Consider the following 23,401-nt stretch of genomic DNA (forward strand, 5'->3'; position numbering starts at 1 on the left):
CAAAGTAGTCATTCCGACAATTTAGCCTATTTAATTCACCTGTACCACATGTCTTTGGACTTGTGGGGGAAACCGGAGCACCTGGAGAAAACTCACGTGAACACGGGGAGAACATGCAAACTCCACACAGAAATGCCAAATAAACCAGTTGAGACTCGAACCACTGACCCTCTTGCTATGAGGCGATCGTGCTACCTATTACGCCACTGTGACGCCCCATCTTTTGTCATAAAAACATTTTTTTTCTCTAAAACCACCTTTAAAACATTTTATTTGCATTTCCCTCAGGAGAAACCTACTTTTTCAAAGACTCAAACTACTGGATTTTACAAAGAGGAGGTCTGGATCTGGAATCTGCTTCTCCGAAGTCTATAGCTACTGACTGGATGAAATGTGATAGACATGTTTCAGCTCCCACACCTGAGATTCCCAGAGACAGAAACTGTAGTTGTGTCCAGAATGTGGCAGCCGTGATGCGATCTTTATCAGTGATTATATATTTGACTAATATAATTTGTATTTTGGTTGTTACAGTGTTTTGATGATAATATTCTTTATATTTTAGTTGATTGATAGTTGGGTCATGCTGTGTCAACTAAACCAGAGCTACAGGAATGCAAACTTTGAAAATATGAAAAAATAATAATAAATCAAATATTGATGCTGAAATATTTCTAAAGTTATTTTTTTTTTAAGTTGCCCCCCATTTTACTTAAAATCTAACATGAACGGTGTAATTTGATTCCCCTCTACAAAATTTATAGTACTCAGTAAATATAAATCTCATGCCGAAATACAAAAGTTGAGTCTGGGTCATTTCTGAAATGGGGTCGATTTGACACCGAATGACTCCCTGGATTTGTACTTAACCACATTTCTAAGATATTTTGGAATAGAAAATAGTCCAGTGGTTGTTCATTTTTTATGTCTGCAAATGCAGTGTGAATGATCGTCAGCTGATTTTCAATACTGTGTATTTGAACATGTTACTGATTTGACATTCTGCTACAGTACATCCTAAGTATTTAGAAGTAGACTGGTAGATGGTCCTTAATCTGTCAAAAAGTAGACTAGAAGCCACAAAACTGTACTGTAATCAGTATTTGCAGTAATTTGCTTCAACCAATGGATTCCAATTATTTCTGTCATATCAAAATAAAAAGGCATGAGCCTATTAAATTCATCGACATGCTTTTTGTGCAATTGAATACAAATTTTTGAGGATTGTAAAATATGTTAATGTTTAAATATTTATTGTTTTTTAACAAAACAATGTTTTTTCTATTCAACAGGGTTTCTACAAACAGCCATTAAGCAGCACATCTGTTCAGCATTGATAATAAACAATTAGTAACAGTTGCGAATATAATAAAATGGATAAAAAAAAATGACTGAACAATATATTTATTTCACAAAGCAGATTTTTTTTAAGTATAGAGAATTCTGGGAAATGTAGTCCACACCTAGGTACAACAGTGTAAGGAAAATATTAATTTGAAAAGGAATTAAATTAATTTTAATTTTGATTAACCATATAAAATTTGTAATGCTATAATTAAAAATGACACAATTAGATGAAAGACTTTAGATAAAAGGATTTTTTTTTTGTTTGTGCAATCATAGCCCACACTCCTAACCATCAGGTGGCGGTAATGCAGCTAGAAGTTGTATGCCAACCGCCAATAAAACAGTGAAGAAGAAGAATGTAGTCCACAAATAAAACACTTAAATTGATAGGGAAGCATGAAACTGGACTGCGTGAGGGCTGTAGTGAAGAGGAGTGAGTAGAACATGTGATTCTGTAATGTCACAGGTATGAAACACAGAGGGAGGAAATGAGAAATGAACTAGGGAGATAGGGATTCGGGAAATAACATTAAAAGGTTTACTGAGTACAAAGGACAGGGTACAGACCAGAATTCTTATGAAGGTCTTGAGAGAAACTATAAAATAAATAAATAAATAATTTAAAGTATAATTGAAGATAAAGGGAAGAGAGTTAGATATTAAGTATTAGAAGTAGTAGAAGTAAAAGTGGTAGTAAGAGTATTGTGGTGGTTATTATTATGATTATTGTTATTGTATTGAGGGATGTGTTTAAAAAGTAAGCAATCTGTTAGTAAAAAAGTAAATCTGTTAGTAAGTTTTAATCTGTTTAACCTGTTAGTTCAATCTGTTAGTAAGTTTTAAAGTAAAAAAACTAGCCCACTATCATTTATTAGATAGAAAACAAACTGGCCAGCACATGCAACTGTCCTCAGTCACAATTTGGCCATTTCAATAAAAAATTATAATAATAAATTAAAATAATAATAATAATAATGATAATAATAATAATAAGGAATTCTTCTGAATTTTTCTAGTCTCTTTGGTAAAAAAAAGTACATTTGAAAATTCATGGATATCAACAATATATATTCAAATTAATATAAAATGGTCCACTTCTGGTGCTTCACACCTTTTTATTGCTCATTTTTATTTCAGAAGTAAGGTTCAAGACTTAGAATAAAGTTACCTGTAAAATGTTTTCTCTGTTTAAAAACAGTACAGTAGTGAAAGTCCCACCAAAGCAACAGCCGACAGAAGATTATGTTTGGTCCTAAAGCCTTTCTCAATGGATTATTTTCATTACTTATGATGGCATGGCAGTCAAAATAGGACAAATGAGCTCATGTATGGGACAAATTCTGGACCTTTGTCAGTGAGGGGTGGGTCTTTCAAATCCCCCTGGCGACAGGCCTGAAAAGTTAGAACATGTTTTCATAGAATTTTGGCCGTAAAAGCACACCAAAGTGTTTCGGGTCGCAGATCAGATTTTCTCCAGGTCATAATTTATTTTCTTTATATTAATTTTGTCTAAAAAATTATTATACCTGTCCAGTTTCATCTGGAATGCATCACAGATCACCTTCTGAAGTGGTTTGAACGAACTGATATCTGATCAAAATAAAAAGAATGAAGTGAGCAGACAGCCTCATAAACACAGATGTGACGGAAATATATATTAAATATAAATATACTGTATTATTTGCATAAATATATTATATAAGGCATACACACTTATCAGGCTACGGGCATGAGTGTGTATGAGATAAAGTGGGAAGGAGGAAATTGGAGAAAAAAATTATTAGTCTGTAAACCTAACCTCTGTTCCACCCTCCGGAGCTGAAGGTGGCGGTAATGCATTAAAACACTGGATGCCAACCCTCGTAAAATTATAAGAAGAAAAAGAATGTAGTCCACAATCATTCCTCGAACATTATCGCGAGATCGTCCTCGGTGACGCGCAAATGAGCGTTACCTGTTCGTTCTAGTCAACGTTGCGCACATCGTTTTAATCTTACGAAGATTATTTGATACAGAATCACTGGGTTTTCTCTCATTGTGCCACAGTTATCCGGTCTTTGGCCTGCAACGGTTCTACTTTTGTTCTCTCCCTGAGCGGGATCACAGAGGTACGTAGCACACACACGTTACTGAAGCTCATTGACCAGTTAAGTTAGCATGCTGGACTGTGGGGTGGTCCTGTTAGCTCACAGTGAAAAATTAGCGCAGTAAGACGACCCACAAACTGTGGAATACAAGTAAACATTGAGGGTATGTAGTGTGTACTGCTTAAAAACTCAAACTAAAGGAGATTGAGCGAGCAGTGGTATGGAGGAAGCATTAGCATTTTGGAAGGCCTAGGCCTGTTGCTTAATTGTGACTATTCTGTGTGTTGTGGGCGCGATATAGTGTCTGCAAATTAAAATGAACAGCTTACACTGACAACATTATGGCCATAGTATCTACATAGACAACATTATGACCACAATATGGTGTGTTTCGAGCGTTTTACAATAACGTTACTTCAACAACGTCTGGAAACGTTTGGCTGGTTTAAAGCTTCTGGGATCCTCAATAACTTGAGATTCTTCGTCGTAAGTTAAACAGCTCAGACTGTGACATTGTTTCTCAGTTTTGTACGCTGCATTTTAAAAAATGTATGTAACTCGTATATATATTTTTTTTAATTTTCTGGCCCATCTTAAACACTATGCTATGCAGATTTGCTGCTTTCAAATCTCAGTCATGTCTGAATTAGGGCTGAATCTTGATTAATGTGGTTAGTGATTTTCAGCAAATTAATCCTCATATACCGAAGCATTTTGAAAGACACCAAGTTACTTGTGAAAACCATATTGTTTAGGCAAAATTAACTCTATATTCTATTCTATATACTATCATGCCTATTTAATTAATATTATGTAGGGTTGCAACGTTTTTACCACTATTATTTTCACACACACCAAGTAAAAGCTTTAAATTCCCAACACAGTTTAGCACATATATTTATGTATCTGACAAATATCACAAAACAAAAAAACAGAAAGAATAGTCACAAACAGGGACGAAATGGTACTTTATAACTGATTAACTTTAAATGACAACGTGTTGGGTGTTTTCTGTAAACCATTGACCTTTTACTATTTTGTTAAACAATTATTTTTTAATTGGCTTAGAAAACAGTTTCAGAAAATAAATGTCTAATATACATTAAAGGTGTGTTTATATCTATATTTCATGTTCTAAAACTTTTCTCTTGGTAAAAAAAGTCATACTTTGTAATTACACTTGTTCCTAAATTACAGTCAGGAAGCATTAAGGTGTGAATAGGGTGGACAGCACAACTGTAAAATGTGTACTTAGTTAAACTATGCAGTTATACTTTTAAAAAAGGTGATATGTAAAGGATGATATATAGATTGCTGTGAATCAGCATTTACAGGCAGACAGAGAGGGAGCATTTTCAAGAGTGAGGGATCGCATGTGTGCATGTAAATGACATGGGCATATCTAGCAGCTCATATAACATGTTAGCTAGCTCTTTGTAAATATTTTGGAGCATATTTGCGAATTGATTAATCCTCGTCAGCTCCCTGCTAAAGCGCTTGTCTGTGTCCTTGAGATTACACAGAGGAATAAAGACTCGCTCCCATCAACGTTTCAATGCTGTTGATTTGATCAAAATTGAATTTTAACTGACTTTAATCAATGACTACTTATTGATTAAACAGTTTTATTGCTCACTTTTCAGCCAGTCTGAATGAAGAATTTCAACAGACCATGGAATAATTTTGTATATACTATTTTTCAATGAGGTTATCTGATTATTACAATAATTAAGAACATTATTTGTGTATGGATCCAGAGTTGTTTTGGTGAGCTGTGGCAGTTCATATACTATCTATTCTCTCCAGACTTGATATAATATTAGGTTTTCCTAAGAACAAGATGATGTTGTGTCATATCTATTAAAGTCTTGCATTGTGATGCGTTTGTAAAACATGTAAAAAGCCATATTGCGCCAGACCACCCACCAGCTGATTGGTGGAGTGATGAAGCCAATTATGATATGGAGATGGTTGGGAGGCCATGATGAACAGAGGCCAGTGGGCAAATTTAGCCAGGATCCTGGGAATTTTAACCTCTGTTGAATGTCTCATCCGAAAGATGGAGCTTACTGAGCAGTTTAGTGTCCCCTTCACTATACTGGGACATTAGGACCCACACAGAGCGCAGGTTGAGTGCCCCCTGCTGGCCTTCACTAAAACCGATTCCAGTAGCAACCTAGCTTTCTCATCCAGGTGCTGACCAGGAGCAGCCCTGCTTAGCTTCAGTGGTTGATCATGTGAGAGTTGCAGAGAGCTAGCTGCCGGCATATGCAGTTTTACTTCTATGTAGACCCTGCCCTTGTGTATTGACTATTTCTAACTACTAAAAACGTTTAAGTATTGCTTTCTGGGTTATTTGTGACTGTTAACAGTGCTTCCCACAGGTTTGAAATATACTTGCGGTGGTAGCTGGGTTGAAATACTATTTACCCAAATCAAGTAAATAGTTAGCTATATGCGACAAACAAAACAATTTCATTCATTTATTCATTCATTCATTCATTCATTTTCTTGTCGGCTTAGTCCCTTTATTAATCCGGGGTCGCAGAGGCGGGATGAACCGCCAACCTTTCCAGCACGTTTTTACGCAGCAGATGCCCTTCCAGCTGCAAACCATTTCTGGGGAAAAAAACAATTTCATCTTTAATAATAATTGTATCTATTATGTATTATGATACTGTTTCTTTTCAATGGGTTAAAGTAAAAAAGACTGAAATAAAAAAAAATGCTTTTATGCATGAATGCTTTTAGCTTCTGCTTGTATGCTATTCAGGAGCCATGTGCACCCACTGACAGGTAAAGTCTACTTTTCTCTTTCGTGTTCGAGGCAAATTTGAATGCCAAAGCATTTTAGATAAATAGCCTGTGTAATAATATTAACATCATCAAATTAATAAAATAATCAGCAAATGAGTAATAGATGACTGAAAAGTCAATAAAAACAGACAATGTCTCAAAAATTATCATAATTGCTGGATTAAAACGAGCAGATTTTTTTTTTAAATAGTGCAAATGCGTTGATTAACCATTATTAATGGTGTACATATATTTTGCGGCCAGTTTAGATGTCCTTTTGTCTTCTCCGAGTATATCGTTTTTCTGAGGCATTTAGATTATTAATGAATCTATTATTCACTTTTTCTCACAGCTGCTTTTTTTCTCTGTACGCGCTGTCAGCTTTAAAACCAGGCAGAAAGTAGTCTTTAATAAAAGAGTACTACAAAAACGCATAAGAGCTTTAGAAAGCAAAAGTTTAAAAGTCTAAATTTCTGAAATTTAGAAACCCAGGCCCGAGGGTCTGAAGAGCATGTGAAACTGCACAATGGTTGACTGGTCTCGCGGTCACAGAAAGAAACTGGTAAACGACAGAAGATTTTTCACTACATAAATCTATTGTGAATGTTTGGTTATACTGAGCGGATACAAAAATGTGTCACTAAATATACCTGGGCGACCCGCCCAAGTAAAGTCTATGTGTGGGAAGCACTAGTTAATATAATTAGGTTTAATCAAAAATGTCTATGCATGATGACGAAAAGTTGACTACTGTGTTCCCACTTATGCACAATGTGCCTCCCACACATTTATTCATGTTTGCAAGCAATGTGATATGCAAAGTTGTTCATTTCAGTGTTTAATTAATGCTGTTTCTGGCTTATCAGAGCAGAGATGTATAACGGTATTGGGCTGACCACGCCGCGAGGCAGCGGCACAAATGGCTATGTTCAGCGTAACCTGTCCAGCATACGTGTGAAGAGGAACCGGGATGAGCGCGGAGGAGAGCGAGATGAGAAAGACAAAGAGAGACTGGAGAGCCAACTGAACAGACAGCCCAATGCTGATATCCTGGAGCACCAGAGGAAGAGACAGCTGGAGGTGAAGTGCGCTGAGCTGCAGGACATGATGGAGGAGCAGGGGTAAGAGGAGCTGAAAATATGAAGAAGTCTTCTCAGGTTAATGTGTTAATGAAAGAATATAGCCTACGTATTTCCTATAATTGCTTTCAGGCCTTCAGTGTCATTTAAATCAAGGAATGTATAAGAAAAAGTATTAAGCGCAACAAATGTTCTTTCATTATAAGCTCACATAAAGTAATGTGTGAGCTGTATAGGTTTTGAGAATTCATGTTTCCCAAGTTTTTCCCCAAGTAGGGGATTATATTTAAAGCATTTATTTGAATGTTATGCAGTTTATATGAACAAATAAATGCGACCTCGATGAGCCTTTTTTCAGTAGAAGTCTCTGAAATCTCCTAATTTTTGCTCTGATGAAGATGAGTAAATGTTTTCTGTGTTTGGACAACATGAAGAAGAGTTAATGATGACAGAGTTTTAATCTGCTGTAAAGTAACTCTACAAATTGAAGAGAATTTTAGGGTGATCTGACTAGTACTTTTGTGGCAGTTACTCTGCAGAGGAGATTGAAGAGAAGGTCAACACCTTTCGTTTGATGCTGCAGGAAAGACAAGAACCTGCACCTCCTCCAACAGAGAAGACTGCGTGAGTATTACTGTAGACTATTTTCACTGGGTGAGGGGTATGGTTCTGTTCAGTATGTTTCAATACAGGCTATCCTTATTAAGCTTGGTGTAGTAAAATGTGGTGAAAAGTCCTACATGAAGGGAATAGTTAAAGATGTTTACATGTCTGTGCTGCACTTCAATAATTAAACTAAAATCTGCATGCTCCACATGTCCTAATTTAATTTGTTTAATAGGATTATGACTTTAGCCAAGTTAATGTCATAAAAATCTCAGTTTACATGGTAGACTCTTAGTCAGAGTATTGTCTTAATCATATTAAAATTGGAGCATTGGTGTCCATGTAGACATACTTATTGTTATTCTTGCTACAAGAAAGCAGCCATTCACATATTACACATATTACAGACGAGCAGGACCTAGTGGCAATAAGGAACTAAAATAGACTGGTCAAGTGAGAGCAGAAAGCAGTTCTAAGTCCAGCGCCGGGCCTACAGTTGTGCGTCTCGCTCCAACATTGCTTAAAACACGCAGGATGTAGAGCAATAGAGAAATATCTTTACAAAAAGAAATAAAGCATTAAAATTGTTGTAAAAAAATTTATTTTCTATAAATATAAAAACCAGTACCTCCATGCCATCTTCACAACAACTTGCTTTTGTATAATGTTATTATTAGTAGTATTACTTATTATATGGATATTTATATTTGTTTTGTTAAAAACCGAGCTTAGATTTGTCCACCTGTCGGGTTTTGGACCATATGGTGCATAAGTATGTGTTTGGATATAACTCTTCGTTATTATTATTCACTATTTATTTTCTGGAAATAAGAACAGTATTTAGAAATAATTTTGTAACAAATTTTTGCACTTAACAAACAAAAATAATTATAAGGCTGTCGAATGTCTTCAGTGGAGTGCGTACAACACCGTTTCCTTAATCCACAAAAGAAAGTAAGTAAAGGCTGAATGGAGGAGGCTCATTATTCTCTTTCTGCAGATGCTGTTTAACTCTTTTTTTTTTTTTTTCCTAACTATTTTAAAGTGTTCCGTTTTTCCACTTATGAAGTCCGCCATGTAAATAGCAAATGTGTCATGGAGCGATGCAACTGACTCTTAAAAGGAAAGTGAAATGAGACTCTGATTGGTTTATTCTCAAAACACATCTATTACTCATTAAGAGAATAAGCACAACCCTGTTAGACCATGCACCATGGCGCAGAGCAGATTTTACCATCCTTAAAATAGCAAAAGTGGATTCGGACACGCCCTTAAATCTTTTGCGCCCTGCGCTTCAGACTTTGCACGTAGATTGTTAAAATAGAGCCCTAAATGTTTACCATACTGTACCAAACAGCTTGGTGGAAATGGGCAGTTCGGCTTTTGCCACAGGCTTTTCTGTGTCTTAAATAGTAGTTTTCATCCATTTTTCTTCATTTTCAACAGTGTGACAGAGACTCATGCTCTGGCAGCCGCTAACCAGCAAAAAAATGACCGCCTGAGACAAGCGTTCGGCATCAGCTCTGACTATGTTGACGGCTCATCCTTTAACCCTGACCGGAAGGAGCGAGAAAAGGAGAAGAGGGAGCAGGAGAGACTGGAACGAGAGAAGCAGCAGCAGCAACAGTACCAGTGAGTAGACAGAGAAGAGATTAAAGGGGTGCTATCATGAAAAATCACTTTTTCCTTTATCCTTTGAGATACAAGGGCTCTGAAAACGCTACTGTAACTTTTAGAAGTCAAACCTTTCATGTGCTTACTGACTTTTCTGTCCGTTTCTCCTCATTTCTTTTCAGAATTATTGAGTCTGATGACTCTGATTCATCTACTGAGCCAAAAAAGAGCCGCAAGAAGAAGAAAAAGAAAAACAAAAGTAGAGAGAGGTAAATAGAGAAGAATATTGAAACACTTAAAAAAACAAGAAATAGGAATTAGTTGTATATTAATATTATTTTTTACTCTTGTCAAATAGCTCTGAAAGCCCCTCCCCATCCCCTCACAGAGAGAAGAAAAAGGACAAGAAGAAGAAAAAGAAAAGGTTTTTAAAGTTACTTACTCAAAAAAAAAAACACATTATGGTGTTGTCCTCATAGGTGAGGCTTCAAGTATGCAGTGTCCCACTTTAATTAGTTTCCCTCTAGATTACAAATTTAAAAAAAAAACCTAAACTGCAATGGTATTTTGCGCTTTTAACTTGTTCTCAAGCATTTCCATAAATCATTTAGGAAAAAAGTTTTAATATTCAGCCAGTTTTTATGTAGTAAATAATTATATTTAATCATTTCTATTATTGCCTGTGTGAATTTCCTTTGAGAGAATAAATTTTCGATGACATGTAGAAATGCTTCTTTTAGCTATTAATGGCTTAATTATGTGGTCATGTTTTTATAGTTTACACGATTGAGGTGATGTATTTCTCCCCTGTATGAAACATTCTGCATTTCTTTAACTGCTTAAATGGTTGTCTTTTTTTTTTCAGGGAGGAGTCAGTGAACAGTGACACTGAGAGGTAGGGCGTGGTGTTCTTGTAGCTGCAGGTCACTTGTTCGATGAACACTTTTTTTGTAATTGATTGATAAAATTTGTCTTACAGCAGTTCATCAGATGAAAAAGAAACATCAAAAGGAAAGAGAAAAAGGAGCGACAATGAGGCTCCACCTCCCAGTAAGAGCCGGAGACGGCAGAGTGCATCATCCAGTCCAGCTCGCAGGTATCATGACACTTAAATGTGTACACCAGTGGTGTTACTTTGAGTCATTTTATAGTGAATGCTAGGTTAACCCTTTGCATTGTTACCGTTGTATTGTTGAAGTTGTATTTGTATTGTTGTATAAGTTTTCTTAATAATGAAAATGAATAGAAATGTAGATCAAAAAAATTCATACACTAGATCAAATTTTTATATTTTCTTTGTAAGAGGTGGCCGCCTAGGGCCAGAATAGTCAGGTCGGTGTCCGCGACACCCCCATCCACCCCTCAAACCAGACCCCCGCCCCCCTGGTTCTCACTTTCGTCCACTGACATCCTACCCCCGGGCTTGTCTTGTCTTTGTCATTTGCCAAAAAGTGCCAGTTCAGCTTGCTCCGGCCCTGCTTACTGTACAAGTAGCTTAACCTTACTCATTCAGAGGCGGGAACCGGCAAACGTGCAACAAATTTAAACATGAGCAAAACACAAAAGTTTCCATATGGAGCTTTGACTTTGCGAAGGCTGCACCGTATCAGCAGCGTGCACTCAATGCAGTAGTATAAATTAGGGCTGCTCGATTTTAGGAAAAATCATAATCACGATTATTTTGGTCATAATTGTAATAACGATTATCATTTAATGTCAAAATGATTGGCACTCCTGAGAATTAAAAAAAAAAAATAAATTCCCAAATAATGTCTAACAGAGCAAGGAATTTTAACAGTATTTCCTCTAATATTTTTTCTTCTAGAGAAAGGCTTATTTGTTTTATATTGGCTAGAATAAAAGCAGGTTTAAATATTTTGAAACTTCTTTTAAAGGAAATATTATTAACCACCTTAAGCAATATATTTTTTAATTATCTGCAGAAGAAACTACTGTTATACAATGACTTGCCTAATTACCCTTATTAAGCCTTTGAATTACATTTTGAATCTGAAAGCTTGTATTTTGAAAAATATCTAATAATATATTATGTACTTTCATCAGAGCAAAGATAAAATGAGTTATTAGAAATGAGTTATTAAAACTATTATATTCAGAAATAAGTTGGAAAAAAAAACTTCTTTCCATTAAACAGAAATTGGGGAGGAAATGGGTTGCTAAAATTCAGGAGGGCTAATAATTTTGGCTTCAACTGCATATACAGTTATTTTCTTCCCTGTAAAGGAGAGAGAAATAAATACAATAGAATAAAAAAATGAAACAAACTGTGCTTAAAGCATCTTCACTGTAAGAAAAATACTTTGGCTACAAAAGTCCTTCAGTCAAGAGCAGCGAGGGATTTTCTCCTTTTGTTTGATAAATGATAAAAACAGGCGGCAGCAGGAATATTTCACACTGTCACTTTTAATGGTTTCTCTTTCACGTGTCTTGATTCTCAACTCGTTTGTTTATTACAAAAATGAGGATTAATATGAATAATCACTAGACACTGCATTTTGACACCTATTTGACCATTAAAGCGCTTACCTTAAGATGACTTAAGATGTGTGCGCTCTGCTCGTCTCAGTGTGCGAATGAGACCGAATGCTGACCGCATGCTTCTGTGTGTGTGCAGTGCGCTTTTAAGAGTAACAAATGTGTACAACTGGAAAGGGGGCGGTATATGATGCAATAATTGTTTATCTTGGTTAATGGTTTTTCATAATCGTTAGAAGCAAAATCGAAATCGGATTTTCGATTAATTGCACAGCCCTAGTATAAATCAGTCTTTATACAAAGTTATTTGTATTATTTCTGGTTTATATTCATTACATGCTTTTTCCTTTGAGTTCTCTGACATAATGTGTTTGTTCTGACACAGTATAACTGAAAAACTAAGTTTTTTCATATATTACCATTATCTAACCTACAGAGAGTAAACTTTGAAAAAGTTACATGTTAAAGATGTCTAAGGGTGCTTTCACACCTGTGAATCGATTAAGTTGTTCCGAAACAGAGATAATAAATGTTACATTGTTGCTCTTTGCTCTTGGAGCGGTTCGCTTTCACACTGCAAAGTTTCTAATCGGACCAAAAGAGCTAAAACAAGTCATGTGCGAGTAAACTCTCCTCACATTGGTCAGAATGTTAGGGTTTATTTTGCAGCGTCCCGCTAAGCTGTCAGGAGAGGTGGTGGTTTGGTGGTGATTGACAGGGTGCGCGCGCAATGTGTCTGAGGAGAGATGCAGTGGGGAGGGGTGAGAAGGGTGCGCAACGATGCCTATTTGAGGACCGGGAGGGAGACGCGAGATTACCGGGAGATTATCACTCGTTTGCGGGCATCCGGAGACTCGCGAAAACTTCCCGCCATACTCAGAATTCTCTCTACATATAGCCGTATGCCTATTACATATCCATAAAACACTGTGATATAACCGCGCTCGGATCGGATCGCTTTCTCACTGTAATCAAACCGCTCCAGGGTTCGTTTCAATCGAGCCGAGACCACCTCACTCAAGCGATCTCGGAGTGATTACTTTGGCGCGGAACAGAGCGTGATTGCCCTGTTCACATATGCTAAACGAACTGCGCTAACTGGGCAAACGAGACACGTTCCAAAACAAAAGTGTAGGTGTGAAAGCACCCTAAATAACTTTTTGGTTTGACTATATGTATGCATTTGGGTTCCAGCCAATCCCCTCAAAGAGGGAAGCAGCAGAAAAAAACTGATTCTCGTCCAGAAGAGGTGAGGAAAGGAAGATCCCCTGACAGAAGACGCCGTGGTCGCAGTCAAGAAAGTCCTAAGAGAATGGAAATCAGAGAGGTAATGTGCAGTTTTGAAGCATTTGTATCATTTTTTTTTGTGTTCAGTTTGACTAATTTGACCTATTTTGTATATGGTTATTACAGTTTTATTACTTGTATATTTAGCAAATTAATGTATATAATTTTCTAAATATTACATTGATTTTGAGTGCCTCTGCACATGCTCCGGCGTGGCTGTGTAATTTTAGGAAGTGGTCATGTAAATTTTCATAATGTGTGGTTAAGTGCTTCCTTAATCCTTCATTCTCTTCACCTTTAGAGGTCACCAAGACGCTCTAGAACACCTGAGCAGAACAAAAGAGACAAAGGTCGAGAGCGTGAGAGAGAACAACTACAAGAAAAACCTCAGAGGAAACGTAACGACTCTTCATCACGTTCTCCACCTCCGAAGCAGCAGCTGGACAGACGCCCAAGGAGTGAAGAGAGAGAGAAACCCCCTCAAACAAGAAGACATGACTCCTCTTCACCATCTCCACCACCAAACAAGCAGCGGCAAGACAGAAGACAAAGGAGTGAGGAGAGACTGAAAGCCCCTCTGCGGAAAAGGCCTGACTCTTCACCCCGATCTCCCTCTCCTAAGCAGCAGAGAGACCGAAGGGACGATGGGAAGAAGAACAAAGTTCAAAGTAGACATGACTCCTCCTCCTCATCATCAACATCATCGCCATCCCCATCTCCTTCCCCACGTAAAGACAGAATGAGAAGAGGACACAGTGGAGAGAAAGCGAGAGCTCCTTCACCAAGAGACAGAGAGAAAGAGAGGGCAAGAGGAGGGGAGAGGATTAGCGACAGGGATAAAAGCAGAAAAGAAGACAGAGGACGAGATGGTGATAAAGCAAAGGAGCAAGCTCGAAACCGATCTAGTGACTCTGTGTCTCCTAAGCGTTCACCTTTCGCCAATGGAAGACAGAAAGAACGAGAACTGGAGAAGGAAAGACAAGAACAGCGAGACAGGGAGAAAAGACGAGAGGAGGAGATGAGGGAAGAAGCTCTGAGGAAAGCCAGAGAGAGCGACAGAGAAAAGGAGAGAAACCGTAGTAGAAGAGAAGAAGTGTCCCATTCAGACAGGACGTCCTCCTCTAGGTGTCAGCCTGAGAACAGACGAGGAATTAGAGGAAGTGAGGCAGAGCAAGAGGTGCTCAAGAAAGACAGGAGAATGGAAGAGGACAAGAGGCAGGAGAAAAGTCCCCCGCACCAAAAGATGGAGAAACTGGCTCAAAAAGAAAAGACTGGACAGAAAGACAAAGCTAAAGCTGTGAGCAGTAGCAGTAGTAGCAGCAGCAGCAGCAGTAGCAACAGTGAGAGTGATAGTGACAGCTCCTCCTCCTCATCTTCCTCCTCCTCCTCCTCTTCCTCCTCTTCTTCATCCTCAGATGATGACAAGAAAAAAAAGCAGAGTTCAAAAGACAGCACCTCGGCCAGTAAGTCTGTTCCTAATGCTGTCATCGCTCAGGCAATTGCACGCAGAGAGAAGGAGAACCGAGTAAGGAATGGGGAGAGTGATGAGGGCAGGAAGACTTACCCTCCCATACAAAGACAGAGCTCACCTCCTGAGCCCCAAAGTAAAAGAGATGATGTTGAAAAGAAGCAGCGAGACCCTGAGAGAGAGCGGAGACCTGGTCAGTCCTCATCTTCGTTCACAGTAATGAATGATCGGGAACGTGGTAAAGAGAGGTACACTCCCACTGAGACTTCCAGCCCCCCTCTTTCTCCCCCTCAGAGAGTCCTGGACAGAGCAGCTCAGGTTGGGGAAAGGTACATGCCTTCAGGAGAAAGCCAATCTCAGAGCAGAGGTCGAGGAGGTGAGCGATATTCACCATCAGAGCTGGAACAAGAGTCGTCACGTCCTTCACCTAGCAGAGGAAGAGATCGACAGAGTGACCAAAGGAAAGAGGCACCGCCTTTGTCTCCAAGAGAAAAAGGAAGGATTGACGCCCCTCAGGTTAAACAAGCAGCTTCTCGGCCTTCCCCAAAACGCACTCCACCAAGACAATACCAGGACCCTCAACGTTCACTTTCCCCAAGTCCAAGACGGGGGGTCAGAAGACTGTCACCTCCACGCAACTATTCCCCTTCTAGACGGGACCGCAGCCGAGAACGCCTTCGAGAACGGGACCGATTTAGAGCAAGACCAGCAGACAGAGATCGAGAGCGTTCCAGGGAGAGGAGGACGAGGAACAGCAGATCAAGGAGTCCCCGAAGACCGAGTCCTCCGTACAGGTTAGTCAGATGACCAGGTTTTGGAAATGCAAGAGGCAATGGAGACTGTAGTAGTGCTGTGCGTTATTTGTTTAACTCTTTAAGGTAACGTGCTGACAGACTGACTGACTGACAGGTGCGTGAGGCCAGGAAACACAGCGTAGCTTTCAGTTATGTTGAATACAGTTTCCATAATTATACTTCATAGATAAAGGTCTTGAGCTCTGCATATAATGACTTTATCCTGCTGGAGTTTATAGACGTTTCACTTTACTTCAGGACCCAATAATGCCGCTCTGTTGGTCTATTGAAGACATTCATATTCCTAGCAAATGTAATAAATGTTTGAGATATACTCGTTATATAAACGCACTAAATCGCACTTCGGCAGCGTTTATTTGGGGGAATGCAAAAAGTTTTGTGCATGAGCTGAGAAAATCGGCGCACAAGCACAGAGATTTGCATGCTCGTATTACATGAATGCAATCTCGACTTGTAATACTGCGCTCACGACATTTGTCATTGTAATAACGCCATAGGTAGTTGGTAGATCTGTGTAATAAAAGGCCTGCATCCACAGCTAGAAAAAATCTTAGAGGAAACACTGTACACAGTGTTAAAAACAGCTAGCCATTGATATTTCTCACTATAGTTTAGGGTGGGGTATCATTTGGGGTAATTTCAATACCGGTGCTAAATCGATACTTTAAAAATGGTGCGAGTGCCAAAATGGTGCCTGGACCAATACTTTTGAGCCACAAAATGATTTGACAAAAATGTATGTATTTTAATTAAAAATATAATTAAAGTTTAAAATGTATATCAATTCATATTTTGTGTATTTGAATTGCATTAATATATTTCTTTTGACCATTTGTTAGCATGAATTTAAGATTTGCATTATGCAATTACGTTACATTAGCTTACTACTAACCTGTGGAAAGGCTGCCATCAAAATCCGTGAACTCCTTTTCTCTAGGTTTGGGGCTAGTGACTACATTTACATAAACATTAGTGATCTAATAACTTGCCTTGGTTTGAATAAGACAATAATATAATTAAGGTGTTTACATGAGTTGCTCTTTAATGTTCCTTTCATGTCTCTGTTTTACATGTTAAAGCGCATATTTCGACTAACGTCTTTGCGTGACCAGTCTATTTAACGTTTCCTTAACAGTAGTTGTATGGAGTATTATGTTATTTATTAAATTACCCATTAATTTGTATTTTTTAATGTCTACCCCACCCCAACAAACCCAACCATAACAGTACTGTAAAAATATTAATCATTGTTATACAGTGTCACTAAAATGATTTGAGTATCAGCTGTATCCTGTCTAGACTCTACCCATTTCCCCCGGAGTTTCATGTAATTTTGAGTGTTTTATTTATTTATTTATTTTTTTACTTTAACTGCAGTTTGGCAGTTTCGATTTCATTCATGCCTTTCATTCATTGACAAACTAAGGTATTAAGTGAGAATATGGCGTATGGATTGATGGAAGAGTGTTGTTTTAATAGAATTTGACGTATTTTGTGATGTGGGTGTCTGAGGTGATCAAGGTTAAGGTAATCAAAAAGTCGCTGTTTACATTATTAGACTGTTATTCAGAGTCTTGTCTCAATCATATTCAAATCAGAGTGTTGGTGTCTGTAAACGTACATCGTGAAAGTGCCAGATGATGTCGTAAGCTGTCAAAGACAATGCATACCTCTGCCTTTAAGTTGATTCCATGTGCCCTCAAATTAGAGGTTTGAACCTCTATTAATGATCGATTCAGTTCAATTCGATATCTCAGTGCATTGATGATGCTTTCCATACACAATTTGATATTTTTATTCAGAGCAGAAGAAAAATTTATAAATATGTTTATATATTGTTTGTAATACAATTTGGTCCTTTAATACAAACAGTCAGATAAATTAACTGCACCTTTAAAAACTCAAGTACATGCACAGAACAGCATATGTAAAATACACAAATGTAAATATCCCATAAGCTTACTGAGCCTTGTCAAGCTAGTTCTTACAACCCCATGATTGGTCACGCGCTCAACAGAAAGGGTTGCAATTGGCTTTATTTCTCTGGCGCTGTTCACTGATGATAAACACTGATTAACGGCATCGGCGATCATAGCTGGTCCATGATAGACACGGTGCAAAAAACTTGATCTGACACGCTTATGTCTGTATCCAGAAGTATCGCTGTAACAGCCGAGAGGAGAGGAAAGGTCAATTAAGTTTACTTTAATTTTCTCAATCGCAGTAAAATGGGGGCTTCTGCTGTTCAGTGTCAGTGAAAGATTGTCCAGCAAACACACAAGCAGTAAATTGTGCACCATTTCTGCGTTTTTAAGTAGTTGAAGGGTTTTAATTACTCTTGCTTGCCTCCCTCATCATAGTAAGCTACCGTGACAGTGCATATGAGATAACTGACGTCAGTACATAATAACCAGTTATGATTATTACTAGACTGGTACTGGTATGGTGCACTGAAGAAACGATCTGCTTCACGTTGCTGTGTCAGAATCTTTGTTTGTAAAATATAGCCAAACCTGAGAAAGCTTAGTTTAAGCTAATTAGATGACTGCGATCATGCTTGTTGATAAATGGGGTCTCTCAACCAGCTGCGCACTTTGCTTTCTATGTCCAAGCAACAAGAACAAACACCTAACATCAACGACGGTGTCCGTATCCCTCAAATGTTGTTTAGAATGAAATGTTTAGAGCTGGTGTAACACAACGCGTACTTATGTATGCCATTGTTCTTCTTAATGCTTGCGTTCTTGTCACCAAAATTCATATGCTGATTTGGTCCAGTACCCAACCCTACTATGAATGTCAAACAATGTATTCAAAACAACTTGCTTTAGTTATTGAATTGCGATTGAGACAAAACCCCTTACATTTGTAACAAATGCATTGCACACTCTTACTCAAACACTTAATTTTGCTTTTAGTGTAAACCCATTTTTTCCAAGATTGCTAAAAAAAATTGGTACCACTGGAGGGGAGTCAGTTTTTCCTCTTTTGATGAACTATTCCTTCAAACACATTGTTCCTAGTGAGGGTACAAAGTGAGTTATGAAAATCAGGACATTTAAAAGTTGCTAGTCTTGTCACAAACATTTTCCCTCTCTCTTTCTATACCTAGATCTCGCCGTTCTCCCTCTCCGGCACGTCGGCGCAGAAGTAGTCGCTCCTTATCAAGGGAAAGGGAGAGAGAGCAGGAGAGGAGGAGGAATCGAGAGCGGGACAGGCAGCGTGAACAGGAGAGAGAGAAAGAGCGAGAACAAAGGACAAGGGTGCCACCTAAAGATCTTACTCCTCCACGCCGCTCGCCATCCTCTTCCTCTAGTTCCTCCTCTTCATCCTCACCTTCTCCTCAGAGACCCATGAGGGGTGTAAAACCAACTGATACAGATAAAGATAGATCAAGGGAAGCTAATGAACAGGCTAGGAATAAGCAACCAGAAAGGACCTCCAAACATCGATCTCCCTCCCCTCCTCGAGAGTCTCGCCTCTCTCTTCCTCTGTCTTATCGTGATGTACCTGCCCGATCAAAATCACCAATAAGCACTGATCCTCCGGGAGGTCGGTTAAGAAGGCAATCCCCAACATCTGTTCATGAACCATCAGCAAGAGGAAAGACTGCAGTAAACGGGAAATCAGAGAAAGAGAGCTCTGCCAAACAGCAGAAAAGAAGCAGCTCAAGTTCTTCATCCTCCTCCTCCTCCTCGTCATCTTCTTCATCCTCATCATCCTCCTCATCAGACAGTTCAGACTCTGAAGCAGAGAAAGAAAAGGCGTAAGTGCCAAATAATAAAGTTTTTTTCACTCATTTAAAAGAGATCTTCATATTAATTGTTGTTTTTACAGGGGTGTTAAAGCAAGCACAAATAAAAATGCTGGAAAGACAGCAAAAGGAAGAGCTTCTTCGTCGTCATCCTCATCTGAAAGTGAGAAAGAAAAGAAAACAAAAAGGTAGGATATTTGGCTATTTTCATGTCATTGGCTGTTTCTCAATATGCATTCTTGTCTATACTTGCAATCTTGTGTTCTCGTAAACATCATCAACTGTTGCTGAAATACTCCAATTCAAAGTTCACACCTTGCCAAAAAAACAGCATTTTTTTCACAGAGAAAACCTGCACGGTTATAAAACTTTATTTTGTGACACAACAGTGGAGTATTTTAGTTTTTCAGGCAAGAATGTAGTTGTTTTAAACTCAAATCGGCAGTTTTTTTACAAACATAGCGAGTCTGACGATGTGCTTCAGCTTATGTGGACTCTAAACACCTTCGTGAAAATCTCCTTGCTAAGAGCAGCTTTACTTTGGTCAGTCTATCTCGGATGTAGCGCTGGACTAAACTCTGAAATCTGGACTTTACTAGAACTGTTAGGCTGCTTTGACAATCTACATTGTGAAAAGCGCTATATAAATAAACATAAATTGAATCAAACTCATCTCTCTATTATAGTTAAAACATGATATTTTATACATCTTGTACATATCTAATGGACAGTTTTTGCTGAAAAATCTCTGTTGAATCTATTATTTGTTATCAGGTGTATTATTTTGACTTATTTTGTTACATATTATCGTTGTCTTTGTTACCGTGTTGTACGCTGTTTGTTATCTTTATTTCCAACTGTTTACATCCTAAACTTTAAATCTGATAATCAAAGACACGAGTCTGTATAATAGCATTTACTTATGTATAAAAGAATTTAATTCACATTTATAGGGATTTATGTTTAAATTTTCTTAAATCAAAAATATAGATTCAAAAAAGATTTATTAATTATAAGGTCTTGATATACACAATTAAATAATTTTATTCTTAATATACAGTGAAACCGATGAATTCTCAGTGAGGTAAGTGGTGTTATAAAGTAAACTGCTGTTCCATTTGAAGAAGAACCTGACTTGTGTCCTCGCATCCTCTGGAGTTGGTTTTTGGTAATCTGAACTTGGCAAGTCTGAACGTCGATGAGCGCAAGTCGAAACTTTGCGTACTTGTAATGCACATCTTGTCAGGGAAACACTGTTGTAAATCTCCAAATATCAGAGGGTAATCTCACATTGAAACTCCAAATACCAGGAAAATCCCAGTGCTTTTTAAATAAAAGATTTTAGTGCCTTATACTGCATTGATCTAATAAATTGATCTAATAAATTGATCCAATAAATTGTTCTCTCATATATAAGTAGTAGGTATGCGGCTTAGGTAAGATGGTGTGTTCAACAAATCTCCAGAAGTGGATTTATATGCTCATTTATTACCCCATAAAATAGTCCTTGCTCAGAAAGTCCTAATTGACCATATTTGAAACGGTTGTGAATATAGATTCATTTATAATTAAATCTAATCAAATAAACAGACATGGATGTATTATTGTATTTTGTACAACATCAATCAACCACAGTTAATGAATTCATATAACCCTTTCGTAATTGGATTGATGCAGTGGTGTTTGAGACTCAGTATGCCCATTTCCATGTACTGAATTATTATTCATCTATGCCTTGGTACACCTATATTTTCTTTATAGGACATCTTCAACTGCTCTCTTTAATTCAGTGTGACTAATAAACATGACTAAGAAGTCATCTTACAGAAGGATTTAGGTGAAATAAATGTTGAAGTCCGTTTGGAGTAAAAACGTGTGCTTTTTTCAGTTTGGGCTCATACATTTGGGGAATTTACTATTTTTATTCTAGAGCACACAAATCAGCTGCCATCAACAAAAGATAGTATTTAGATAAAGCATCATCATTGGGGGATCCAAATATCTGTCTGATCTCTGGTAGTTTTAAAATTACACATTTGCTGCATAAATTGTCAACATAAAATGGCCTTTCATTTCTCTGCTGTAATCTCCGCTGTCTCCATTTCCTTTGAAATCTGCAGTCCTCCACGGCCAAAAAGAGTGCCAGCGGACTCGCTCAGAGACTCTCGGTCACTCAGTTACTCTCCTCCAGCGAGGCAGCGAAGACCTGCACATTCTCCACCCTCTCGACGGTCAGTTCTGAAACAAAGCATTCATTTTACTGCACACTCCTAATTTCCAGCCTGCTGATATTAATGTTCACCACTGTTTTCCATCAGCGTCGCAAGCAGGAAGTCGAGAAGCCGATCTCCAGACAGTCGACGGAGGAAATGAGTGAATCGTTGTTCACATTTTTGTTTTCTGGACACTTACCTGACCCTCACTGGATTGGATCTTCTGTATCCTATGGATGAGGCTAGAAATGTGACTAGTTTTAATGGTGGTGCTCTCACCATTTGTAGAGGAAGATCTGTCGAAGCCTGGTTCTTTGTAACTCTCCCAAAAAGGGAGGATTTATTTTTACTTTTAATATGTTGTAATTAATGTTCAAGCAGAGGCCAGCTGAGACACTGAAGCGCTAGTCAACTATTGCTCTGTGCCAACAGATGCTGGACTCTATTTGTATACACACACACACACAAACATGCGCAAATCACACGTCTAGTGGTTTTCTGTCTGCTACATTGTTCTGAATGTAGATGAACTTCTGTAATTTGCTGTTCAGAATGGATGATTTACTGTTCCTGCATATGTGGACAGATTCTGTTTCTTTTTGTTTATTTGTGGAAAAGGAAGAGCTATGAATAATAAAATGGCCGTAGAATCTTCCATGTCTGAAACTGTGGTTTTGTTATTGGGAATGATCTTTATTTAACAGTTTTTATTAAACTGAAAGCTGTCGTTTTAATAATTAAACCTTTAATATTTTTTTCTCATTGGTCAGATAAGAATAATCTAATGAAGTTTTCTTACATGAACATATACAAGTATGTATTTTGTGTGCATCTTTATTTTTATCCAACCTTTAATGGCACTATATTTGCTTGTAGCCTATAATTCAGATGTTCCATTAACATTGGATTAATGGAAATATATTAATAATTGCTAAAACACAATTCAGTCCAAGTCTAATCTTTATTAAATGATGAATCAGTTAATACTGATTTAATTACGAAAAGGCCCAGTGTCTTGAATTTGACAAAATGGCACATATTTCTAAACTATGCTTAGTACATGGGCTTAAAGTCAACAATTAAAAGCAATGAAATTGCCTTTCACACAGAAGTATCTCATTTTAGTCACAGATTTTTCCAAAATGCTGTAATATAATGTGTATTTTATTATAGTGCATTTATTTGTATGCCCCACAACTATGAGTTCACACCACCACCAGTGCACAGCATTCACTTAGATGATGCGACAGCAGCCACAGGACAATGATGCCAGTGCGCTCATTACACACCAGCTATAACTAGTGAGCTACTCTTTACGAGAAGTGCCCATGATGTCTTATCCCAAAGACAGCACTCACTGAGAGTAGAGTGTCCCCTTCACTTTACTGGAGCATTAGGACTCACACAGACCACATTTTGAGCTTCATTAACACCACTTTCAACAGCAACGTAGTTTTCCCAAGTGGTCACCCATTCAGGTACTAACCAGGCGCAGCCCTGCTTAGCTTCACTGAGTAACCGGTGGGCTGCAGAGTGATATGGCTGTAGTAGTCGCTATGGTAATGTGGTTATGTTAGTTAAAGCATCATAATAACCACTGTTGGGGTGTTAGGTACTTCAATTAAAATTATTTTCCTCTGAAAAATTTATTTAAGGGATATCTTGCTCAAGGTTATGACTAACAGATGGCCACATGCTTAAGAAACTCTTATATTGAGTATGAATTTATAATGTCAGTATATGGCATGTATGAAACATGCTGTTATTGCTTTGTAAGGAATTGTTATGGACAATAAAAAAAAACAAAACAAAAAAAAACGCCTGCTTGGCTCAAGTTCA

General features: G+C 37.9%; 2 protein-coding genes across 9 annotated transcripts in view; both read left to right on the forward strand.

Annotated features, from left to right (window-relative positions):
• mmp25a (matrix metallopeptidase 25a) overlaps positions 1 to 1,183 on the forward strand; it is a 35,600-nt gene extending 34,417 nt beyond the window's left edge. For all 7 annotated transcript variants that reach the window (XM_073944593.1, XM_073944596.1, XM_073944595.1 and 4 more), the window contains one exon: positions 289 to 1,183. In XM_073944593.1, coding sequence (XP_073800694.1) covers positions 289 to 542 — 254 coding nt within the window. In that variant the 3' untranslated portion in view covers positions 543 to 1,183. The remainder of the gene's footprint in view (positions 1 to 288) is intronic.
• A 2,069-nt stretch (positions 1,184 to 3,252) lies between these two features.
• srrm2 (serine/arginine repetitive matrix 2) lies at positions 3,253 to 22,216 on the forward strand. 2 transcript variants are annotated; one of them, NM_001030075.2, is given in 14 exon segments: positions 3,253 to 3,455; positions 7,097 to 7,351; positions 7,838 to 7,933; positions 9,362 to 9,547; positions 9,712 to 9,798; positions 9,888 to 9,953; positions 10,395 to 10,424; positions 10,509 to 10,625; positions 13,220 to 13,352; positions 13,614 to 15,574; positions 18,708 to 19,361; positions 19,433 to 19,537; positions 21,470 to 21,580; positions 21,668 to 22,216. In NM_001030075.2, coding segments are annotated over 13 exon segments (3,849 nt in total). In that variant the 5' UTR covers positions 3,253 to 3,455; positions 7,097 to 7,103; the 3' UTR covers positions 21,723 to 22,216.
• The last annotated feature ends 1,185 nt before the right edge of the window (positions 22,217 to 23,401 follow it).

Source organism: Danio rerio, chromosome 3, assembly GCF_049306965.1.
Source record: "Danio rerio strain Tuebingen ecotype United States chromosome 3, GRCz12tu, whole genome shotgun sequence".
Lineage (NCBI taxonomy): Eukaryota > Metazoa > Chordata > Actinopteri > Cypriniformes > Danionidae > Danio > Danio rerio.